The 11,014-nt window shown below is 36.2% G+C and overlaps 2 protein-coding genes across 2 annotated transcripts; both read left to right on the top strand.

Annotated features, from left to right (window-relative positions):
• Window positions 1-1,419: 1,419 nt before the first annotated feature.
• On the top strand, window positions 1,420-3,342 carry LOC142224696 (uncharacterized). The gene is made up of 2 exons (XM_075294480.1): window positions 1,420-2,479; window positions 2,600-3,342. The coding sequence occupies exons 1-2, from the start codon at window positions 1,420-1,422 to the stop codon at window positions 3,340-3,342; spliced, it is 1,803 nt and encodes a 600-aa protein (XP_075150595.1).
• Window positions 3,343-3,360: 18 nt separating this feature from the next.
• On the top strand, window positions 3,361-6,410 carry LOC142224697 (uncharacterized). Its single transcript, XM_075294482.1, has 2 exons — window positions 3,361-4,987; window positions 5,038-6,410. Exons 1-2 carry the CDS (start codon window positions 3,361-3,363, stop codon window positions 6,408-6,410), a joined length of 3,000 nt encoding a protein of 999 aa, XP_075150597.1.
• Window positions 6,411-11,014: the final 4,604 nt, after the last annotated feature.

Consider the following 11,014-nt stretch of genomic DNA (forward strand, 5'->3'; position numbering starts at 1 on the left):
ACTTTCGAAATATATAGCTGTACTTGTTCGACGCCATCGGGTATTCATGCGTAATCTTTAAAATCACGTAATTTTTTTTTCAGTGTAGATCTATAATCTGCGCATCGAAAAAATTGGTCTCAGACTCCATAAAGTATATATTTTTGATAGTGCGGAAATTCTGAGTTGATCTAGCAGCTTTAGAAAAAAATAAGCTATCGCCTTGAAACTTGGCACAAGTTGTTATTATTGACGTAGGTGGCCATATCGCACCACTTTTAGGTATAGGCCCCATATAAACCGATCTCCAGATTAGACTTCTTGGGTTTTTTGGAAAAGCTAATTTTACCCGATCCGATTGTATTCGAGTATGCGATGTTGTTGATTTGCAGTAGGTAACGGATATAAGCACATCTCTAATAAGTAAAATTATTAGACATATTATTTTTTTGTTAAAGAAAATTTTATAGTTTGAAGGAAAAAATTGGAGTTGAAGATTGCAAGAATGTCTTTAGTGCCATACGAAGTTCAAGATGGGAGCTTTTGTAGAAAAATTTACAAATTTGAAGAAATAATAAACTATTTTGGGAGAAGTAGGAATTTAGTAAATGGGTTTGCTTCATTTGCATTTTTTAGTTCATTTAACTAACGTACGCAAAATTTTTTTAGAGTAAAGCAAACTTTCTCCAAACATAATAATACCATGAATTGTGTTTGGAATTTTATACTGTTTTATATATTTTCTTTAAATTGAAACTTATGGTTAAAATTATTTAAATGTAACGGTCGATATAGTATGTGTTGTTATGTAGTGTTTATGATTCTTAGTATTACGATAATAATCATTGCTGAAAGCTTAGTTATAAGAAAAAGAACGAACGTTAAATTTTCTCTATATTAAGGCGATAAATGAGATGTGTGAGAGTTGTTTTCGTCAGTCCTCTGTAGCTGCAAGTAGTGTTACGCAATCTGGAACACCAATAAAATTTTGTTAAAAGTAGAACTAAAGATTTTTATTCATCCGTACAACAATGTGATAACATTTTGGTGCCGAAACCCGGGAAGAATGATATTTCCTCCAAACAAGAAAAGTTAATTGGATAAAAATTATGTGCATGTAAAACAGTTTGTGGCTAATGTACGCATATACTAGTACATGCTGTAAAGTTGACATCCATGTAATGCAAAGATTATCTATTAGCACAGACGTAAACCACTGTTATCGCTGATAATTGCACTCAACACATCTCTTAATCATCTGTTAATTATTTATGGCATGTGTCAATTGAGTTGACGTATGAGCACATAAACGAGAGTCAAAACAAAACAAAAATTATAAAGAAGTTAGAAGTATTTAACAGATGTAAACAAAATCATTGCTTTTGAGAGAAAAGCTAATTGAATTGTGGTATAGATCATTGTAAGTTAAATACAAATAAGATGGCTCCACCAGATGGAACAAGTGAAAGTGAAACGAATGGGGTTGCAAGGCCACAGCAAAAAATGGAGCAATTGAAAGCATTGCGGACAACAACAAAAAATAGTATGTTAAGAATTCAAAAGCTGATTGCCAAAAAGAGTGTTACATTGGCCACGGCTGAGCTAAACTGCAGATTGGATATGTTAGAAGAATTATTTAAGAAAATAAAAACTGTGCAAGATGGGATTGATCAGATGTGTGTGGACGAAGAGGCTGAGGCAAACGAAATGTTCACCATCGAAACAGAGGATTTGTATGTGGCCACCAAAACGAAACATATGGGTTTGCTGTTCAAGAGGCGACCGGTAGTAGACGATGTGAGCGTTCTGAATACAACCGCAGCTGGGACGGTAGCTAGACCGCGACGAGAAGTGAAACTTCCGAAATTTGAAGGGAAGTATTCCGATTTTCCTAATTTTATTTCTCTTTTCACCAAACTTATACACCAGGATGAATCTTTCAACAACTGTGAGCGATTTTTAATACTTAAAGAGCACTTGGGATCTAAACCGCTGTCGGCTATAGATGACTTCGATGTGACCGAAGAAAATTATTCGAAAGCTCTCGCTCGACTAAAGGAGTGTTTCGACAAAAAGGCACTAATGTTCGAGGAACATATTTCAGCTTTATTTTCTTTATCAAAGTCATCGAAAACATCCTCGGCTCATTTGAGATATGTGTTTAACTCGGTTAATGCACATTTAAGCGCAATGTTGTCACTAGGTGATTACACAGCCATAGCGAATGCGATGGTAATACACATCGCCATGGAATGTGACGATGCGGATACACAAGTGAAATGGGAAGAAAATGTAGATTATAGTAAGCTTTCTACGTGGGAGGAATGCTCCTCCATTTTAACAAGGCGTTGTGAGAACCTTGAGGCCCGTGAATCGAAGCTTAAACAGGACGACAAAAAGCAGGCAAATAGTCATAAGGTCCACGGTGGCAAACGTTACAATCCAACTACTCTTGCTGTGACAAAATCTTCGTGTGTACAATGTGGTGGCAATGGGCACAGTTTGCCCCAATGCTATCGATTTAAGGCATTAACCATATAAGAGCGTAGTAATGTCATAAAGAAGTCAAATCTATGTTACAAATGCTTAAAGAAGGGGCATTCTTTTCGGGATTGCACAGCTTCAAACTGCGGAAGGTGTAATAGCCCGCATCATCCTCTGTTACACAAAGATGCACCCGAAGTATCGGCTTCAAATACGAGTGAATATGCGCCTTCTACGTCGACTCAAGCAACGGCCATAACGCAAGTAGAACCTAGAAATGCAGTATTGAATCTTGTGGCCAAACCGGAGGTGCTTCTGGCTACTGCTGTTGTGTTGGTTAGAGATAATTGTGGAAAATATCACCGTGCTCGAGCTGTGTTAGATGCTGGAGCTCAGGTTAATTTAATGTGCGAAAACCTTGCTCAGAAGCTGCTTCTAAAAAAGAAGGTCTGTAACATTGAAGCCAGCTTAGCGGGGGAAGTGCCAACGTGTTTCAAGAGAGAGCCAATCACCAGCATTAAATCATGTTTTAATGAATTTGAAGCCAGCTTAGAATTTTATGTATTGCCAAAAATTACAAGCAATAAACCGTCGGCGTTTTACGACATCGCTTCCTGGAACATACCTAAAAACATTCAATTAGCAGATCCGACGTTTAACAAACCATCTCGTGTCGATTTGTTGATCGGTGCAGAAATATTCTTTGACATGCTATGTGTTGGAAGAATTCATCTTCGTGACGGCTTACCACGACTGCATAAAACGTTACTGGGATGGATCGTCGCTGGCAAAAGCAAAGAAAACGTCACCAGTTTGCCGAAAATAGGAAATGTGTCTGTGAACAAAGTACAGATGGACACTGATTATGTAAATACTTAGGTGGAAAAATTTTGGCAAATGGAGCAAATTCCAAATAATACCGTTTTCCTGACTGAAGAAGAATTGCAATGTGAACAGATTTTCAACGAAAATATAAAGAGAGATAACAATGGCAGATTCATAACAAAAATTCCGTTCAAATCATCGGTAAGTGAATTGGGTTCGTCCTACAGTGCTGCCGAACGCCGATTTGTAAGCCTTGAGCAAAAATTAATAAATGATGACGAGACAAAGAGAGCCTATAACCAATTTATGGAAGAGTATTTAGCTTTGGGGCATATGTCTCGAGTAGAAGAGAGTGAGAGAAACAAAATAAAATATTATGCTCCCCACCAGATTGTGTTGCGTCCCGATTCCACCAGCACCAAGCTGCGAGTGGTGTTTGATTGTAGTTGTAAAACAGATAGTGGGTGGTCATTAAATGAAGTTATGATGAAAGGGCCACGTGTGCAAGACGATTTGCTATCTATAATACTACGTTTTCGGTGCTATAAGTTTGCTCTAACTGCCGATGTGACCAAAATGTACAGGCAGGCTTGGGTTACTGAGGAGGACTCATATTATCAAGCAATTTTGTGGAGAGCTGCACCAAATGAAAAAATACAAGTCTACAAGTTACAAACGATTACATACGGCACTACAGCCGCACCATATCTAGCAACAAAATGTTTACAAAAGTTGGGTGAAGATTGTAGAAACCAATTTCCTCTCGCATCAGCAAAGATTTTGTCCGACTTCTATATGGATGATTTTATAAGTGGAGCAAATGATGAAAATGAGCTTGTTGAAATTTATAGGCAAGTCGCGGCTGTAATGGAGTCAGCTAAGTTTACACTGAGAAAATGGTTTTCCAATAGTAAAGTTTTCAATAAATTTGTACCGGATGCGGACAGAGAAAAAACAATACGGTTGAATGATGAGGAAATCATAAAGACACTTGGCATTGTCTGGGCGCCATTAAGCGACTCCTTTCATTACGTGTGGTCAAAATTAGATAGCTCGAGAGGCATTACAAAACGCATCGTCTTAGCAGAATTGTCGACGCTTTTTGACCCACTTGGTCTCATTAACCCAATTATAGTAAAAGCAAAAATATTTATGCAGGATTTATGGATTTTGAAAGTCGACTGGGACGAATCACTTCCCGTAAATCTGCATACTCAATGGGCCGATTTTCGAGAACGGCTAAAGGAAGTCGAAAAAGTTAAAATTCCGAGATCTGTTGTAGCCAAAAATAAAGCGGTTCGAATTGAAATGCATGGATTTTCGGATGCATCAAAAAGAGCTTATGGCTGCTGTATCTACATAAGGTCAATTTCCGAAGACAACGTGGTTAGTGTCCATTTGTGGACAGCAAAGTCCAAAGTTTCACCTCTAAAGACACAATCACTACCTAGACTAGAGCTACTAGGGGCTGAACTCTTAACAAAGTTGGTGATAAAATCTAAGCACAATTTCCCAGTCGATTTAGACGCTACTTACTTGTGGACCGATTCGGAAATAGTTTTGGCCTGGTTGAGCGAACACCCTTCACAGTGGAATGTATTCGTAGCCAATAGAGTTTCTTTCATCCAAGAGGAAACGAAAAGTTGTGTGTGGGGTCACGTACCAACTAAAGATAACCCTGCGGATATTATTTCTCGAGGTGCGTATGGTGATGAATTAATTAACTCCATTTGGTTCACAGGTCCACAGTTCCTAAAAAACCCTTTGGCGAGTGGACTCAAAATAAGATCAGAAAGCGGAACCCTATAATTGATATTGAGAGAAGCCAACAAGCAGTTCTATTTGTTGATATGTATAACGACAAACAAAGTTTAGGAAATACTTCATTGATTCCTACTGAGAAATCAGAAATGTTGATCTGGATGGAAAAATACAGTGATTTCGAGAAACTGCAACGTGTTGTCGTGAAATTACTTGGTACTCGGCGGCAAGCGAAAACACCATGTGAAGAAAGAGAAGAAGCATTGATTCGCATTTGTTTTTGTCTACAACAATTTTATTTTCGAGATGAGTTAGAGCTGCTGTTAAATCATAAAACATTACCTGCAACAAGCAAATACAAAAGCTTAAGTCTTTTTGTAGAAAAAGGAAGTGGTGTACCATTTCTGCGAGTTGGTGGTAGATTGGCTCAATCTGACTTGCCGTATGATGCTAAGCACCAAATCTTGTTACCGAAACAGTCAGCATTGGTTCGCTTTCTTCACTATAAAAACCTGCATGTGGGCACACAAGCACTTATGGCCATACTCAGGCAACGATTTTGGATCGTCCGCTCCCGAGGATTGGTGCGTTCGGTTACTCGAAGTTGTGTTCGGTGTTTTCGATGTCGACCAAAACTAAGCCAGCAGGTCAAGGTGGATTTACCAGCTGCTAGAGTGTCTGTGGCTAAACCGTTCGCAAGCACTGGTGTAGATTTCTGTGGCCCAGTGACAACAACATACAAGCTACGTGGTTGCCGCACTACTAAAAGCTACATCGCCGTGTTTATTTGCTTTGCGACAAAAGCGGTGCACATGGAGGTGGTTTCAGATTTGACAGCAAAAGCATTCCTAGCATCGTTGAAGAGGTTTGTAGCACGGCGTGGGTTGTGTTCAAGATTGTTTTGCGATAACGCCACAAATTTTGTGGGTACTCGGAGAGAATTAGAAGAAATGAAAAAACGATTTTTTGATGAACAAGTGCAAGGTAAAATCTCCAAATATTGTGCGGCGAATAATATCAACTTTCACCACATACCCCCAAGGTCACCACACTTTGGAGGTCTATGGGAGGCCGCGGTGAAGTCGGCCAAATACCACCTCAGCAGAATCTTAGGAAACGCTTTCCTAACTTTTGAAGAACTGTCAACAGTGGTGGCGGAAGTTGAGGCGGTGCTCAATTCACGACCGTTGACCGTAATATCCAACAATCCAAATGACGAGCAAGTTTTAACTCCAGCGCATTTTTTGGTTGGAGGACCTTTGGTTGTAATATTTGAGTCGACAACAGACAGCAAAGAATGGTCTCACTTAGAAAGATTGTTACGAATTTCTGCAATAAAACAGCATTTCTGGAAGAGGTGATCTTCCGAATATCTGCACGAACTCCAGCAAAAGGTCAAATGGACAGAAGTCAAAAACAACTTAATGGAAGGTGACATGGTTTTAGTCGCAGAAGATAACTTACCACCCAAGACGTGGCTTATGGGGAGGGTAATCAACGTTATTAAAGATGAAAGGGGTTCAGTGCGAGTAGATGACGTCAAAACGAAGCAAAGAGAAATACGAAGAGCGATCCAGAAACTAGCCCCACTACCGAAAGAGATTTGATGTATTTATAGATACATCAAGGGCGCCGGCATGTTTGGAATTTTATACTGTTTTATATATTTTCTTTAAATTGAAACTTATGGTTAAAATTATTTAAATGTAACGGTCGATATAGTATGTGTTGTTATGTAGTGTTTATGATTCTTAGTATTACGATAATAATCATTGCTGAAAGCTTAGTTATAAGAAAAATAACGAACGTTAAATTTTGTCTATATTAAGGCGATAAATGAGATGTGTGAGAGTTGTTGTCGTCAGTCCTCTGTAGCTGCAAGTAGTGTTACGCAATCTGGAACACCAATAAAATTTTGTAAAAAGTAGAACTAAAGATTTTTATTTATCCGTAAAACAACGTGATAACAAATTGAAATAAAACAAGTAAGGAAAGTCTAAAGTCGGGCGGGGCCGACTATATTATACCCTGCACCACTTTGTAGATCTAAATTTTCGATACCATATCATATCCGTCAAATGTGTTGGGGGCTATATATAAAGGTTTGTCCCAAACACATACATTTAAATATCACTCGATCTGGACAGAATTTGATAGACTTCTACAAAATCTATAGACTCAAAATTTAAGTCGGCTAATGCACTAGGGTGGAACGCAATTTTAGTAAAAAAAATATGGGAAGCATTTAAATCTGAAGCAATTTTAAGGAAACTTCGCAAAAGTTTATTCATGATTTATCGCTCGATATATATGTATTAGGAGTTTAGGAAAATTAGAGTCATTTTTACAACTTTTCGACTAAGCAGTGGTGATTTAACAAGGAAAATGTTGGTATTTTGACCATTTTTGTCGAAATCAGAAAAACATATATATGGGAACTATATCTAAATCAGAACCAATTCCAACCAAATTTGGAACGCATAGCAACAATGCTAATTCTACTCCCTGTGCAAAATTTCAACTAAATCGGAGTTAAAAATTGGCCTCTGTGGTCATATGAGCGTAAATCGGCCGAAAACTATATATGGAAGCTATATCTAAATCTGCACCGATTTCAACCAAATTTGGCACGCATAACTACAATGCTAATTCTACTCCCTGTGCAAAATTTCAACTAAATCGGAGGAAAGAATTGGCCTCTGTGGTCATATGAGTGTAAATCGGGCGAAAGCTATATATGAGAGTTATATCTAAATCTGAACCGATTTCAACCAAATTTGGCACGCATAGCTACAATGCTAATTCTACTCCCTGTGCAAAATTTTAACCAAATTGGGGTAAAACTCTGGCTTCTGGGACCGTATTAGTCCATATCGGGCGAAAGATATATATGGGAGCTATATCTAAATCTGAACCGATTTCAATAAAATTTTGCACATTTCACTATACTACCAATTGTACTCCTAGTGCAAAATTTCAACCAAATTTGGACAAAAATCTGGCTTCTGGGGCCATATAAGTCCATGTCGGGCGAAAGATATATATGGGAGCTATATCTAAATCTGAACCGATTTCAATCAAATTTTGCACACTTAACTATACGACTAAGTGTTATGTTTGTACAAAATTTCAAGCAAATCGGTATAAAACTCTGGCCTCTGGGTCCATATTACTGCATATCGGGCGAAAGATATATATGGGAGCTATATCTAAATCTGAACCGATTTCTTTCAAAATCAATAGGGTTCTATTCTGACCCAAGTTAGGAACATGTGCCAAATTTGAAGGCGATTGGACTTAAATTGCGACGTAGACTTTGATCACAAAAATGTGTTCACAGACAGACGGACGGACGGACAGACGGGCATGATTATATCGACTCAGGGACCCACCCTGAGCATTATTGCCAAAGACACCCTGTGTCTATCTCGTCTCCTTCTGGGTGTTGCAAACATATGCACTAACTTATAATACCCTGTTCCACAGTGTGGCGCAGGGTATAATTAAATTGGCTTTAGTGAAATAGAGGGTTCGCTTTTTTTGGGCGCATGCTTTCGTTTTTAACTGCATATAAGAAATAACACATATATGAAACAAAAATTGTATCTTTATCCGAGTTTCTTGTATCCGTTCTCTACTATACACTGTAAATATTTTGGAATAATTGGTTCATTTCGATTAGTAACAATAAACAGATCCATGGTGCAGGATATATATGTTAGATTAGGTCGGACTTTCTAGCGTATATTCTTATTGGATCCATCGAGGTGCAATGGTTAGCATGCCCGCTTTGTATATACAGGGTCGTGGGTTCAAACCCAGTATCGACCAAACACCAAAAAGTTTTTCAGCGGTGGATTATCCCAACTCAGCAATGCTGGTGACATTTCCGAGTGTTTCAAAAGTTTCTTTAAGTGGTTTCACTGTAATGTGGAACGCCGTTCGGTCTCAGCTATAAAAAAAGGTCCCTTGTCATTGAGCTTAACATAGAATCGGGCAGCACTTACACACATAAAATTATCACCAAATTTTTTTTCAATTAAACACTTAATTGAATTTGGAAACGGATTCAATTAATATGTTAATTGATTCAATTAATTATTTTATCAAATTCGAATAAAAACGAATTAAAAAATGATTGATATTTGTTACGTTTCCAATTAAAATATTAATTGATTCAATCAATTTGTTAATCAATTCGGAAATAATTTTCAATTACAAACGTGATTGAAAATTTTTCCGTTTCCAATTACACATGTGATTGATCCAATCACTTTTGTGATTAAAATTGAATAATTTTGAGCAATGGAAAGAGCGAAAAGAGAACAAGAGAATGACTATTGATTAAAAAATTTATGAAATAGAGATCAGTTTGTGGAAGTAACTCGTAACGAACGGTTGGGTTTTTGTTTTTCGCGTAAATTGAAAAACATGATTGGCAACATTCTGTCTGCTGCATTCAAAATGTGTGCAAAAATATGTTATTTTGAACGCAACAACAAACCATAGCAAAGGGTTGAAATAAATGAAGTGTGTAGCAACAAATGGCCACGTGGCAAAGAACGCATGTGAAATTACCTGTGTTTGTGTTTTGTGGTATTGTAAAAATTTAAAACAATATACGTTTATTGAAGGTAAGAAATTGTGAAATGTGAATACCGTTTTCCATTGAAGCCTGTGTACATTAAACGGACTAAGATAATATATTTTTTATTCATTTCTTTTAGTGAGCAATTTTATTTCGTGAAATTGACCAATCAATCCCATCAACTCCATCATTTTATCAAATATATAAGAATATGTTTGCAATAAAAAGATGGGTACCGTATTGATCTTTTAAAATTATATTTTTTCACTCCTAGTTTTCTTAAAACCAAGAGCGGTATGGGTTTGTTGGATGATTTGGCATTAATGGAATTTTTGTTTTACCTGCCTTCTTCAGTTTGAATCCAAGTAGAGAGAAGTTTATCTGATATATAAACTAATGAGCTGAATGGTAAAAAAAGTTCTTTCTTTTGGATTTAAAAATATTAAATTTATCAGAAAATAATAAAAATATGCATTTTCCATTTATATTTTTTTCTATTACCAGAATTTGCAAAGTATCATCAATATAATACCAAATATTACATTGCTTTCCCATTATTTTTGTCTTTGATTGGTTCAAATTTTAATAGACGATTTCAATGTGTGGAAATTTTGGAAAGGAATTGTTACTAAAATTAAATTACTGAGCTCCTTAATACACCTTTTTATGCTAAAAGACTACAACTGTAAAAAAAGATTATAAATCTGCAACCTGGAACTAAGAATTGAACTTCATATTCTATGCAGGTAATGTTTAACAAAATTAACTTTTAATTGAACAAAATTAAATTCGAATTATTCTGTTTACTTTCAGAAAAACTAATTTAGCTTACAGGCTGCTGATTTATTGGAAATCTAGGCGCATCTACATATTAGAAGGACCATGCTAACATGGTTATTATTATAAGGAAGATAATGATTTATATAATTTATGTAATTGTATTTGTAAGTTATGTTAGAACAAACCACAAATGACAAGAACCAAATTTATTTGTCTATTGCATAATTCAAAAAATAATAAAATATTAAATATGTTTTATAAGAAACACATATTTTCTTTTATTTCAAATAAAATTAAATACGATTTTTTGGGTCGCAATATATACATTTTATGATTGAAATTTATAGCCAATTTCAATTAATTATTTAATTGAATGAATCAAATAGTTGATTGATTTTTGTCGCGAAATTAATTAAAATTTTAATTGATTCAATTAAAACTGTGATTGAATTTTATGTTAGAAATCAATCACGTTTTTAATTGATTCAATCACACAATTAATTGATTCCGTGACAAAAGTCAATTACATTTTTAATTGAAAATCGTGTTGGTTTTCAATCAAAATAGGGGATTGATACTATCATTTTCGTGATTGAA

Source organism: Haematobia irritans, chromosome 2 (genome assembly GCF_050003625.1).
Source record: "Haematobia irritans isolate KBUSLIRL chromosome 2, ASM5000362v1, whole genome shotgun sequence".
Taxonomy (NCBI): Eukaryota; Metazoa; Arthropoda; class Insecta; order Diptera; family Muscidae; genus Haematobia; species Haematobia irritans.

Bases quoted from the DNA above. Each gene is read 5' to 3' on its own strand.
- LOC142224697 (XM_075294482.1), top strand. From the start codon at position 3,361: ATGGAGCAAATTCCAAATAATACCGTTTTCCTGACTGAAGAAGAATTG. The intron at 4,988-5,037 runs GTGCGTATGGTG...ACAGGTCCACAG, and splicing joins TGCGGATATTATTTCTCGAG to TTCCTAAAAAACCCTTTGGC.
- LOC142224696 (XM_075294480.1), top strand. From the start codon at position 1,420: ATGGCTCCACCAGATGGAACAAGTGAAAGTGAAACGAATGGGGTTGCA. The intron at 2,480-2,599 runs GTTTGCCCCAAT...GGGATTGCACAG, and splicing joins ATGTGGTGGCAATGGGCACA to CTTCAAACTGCGGAAGGTGT.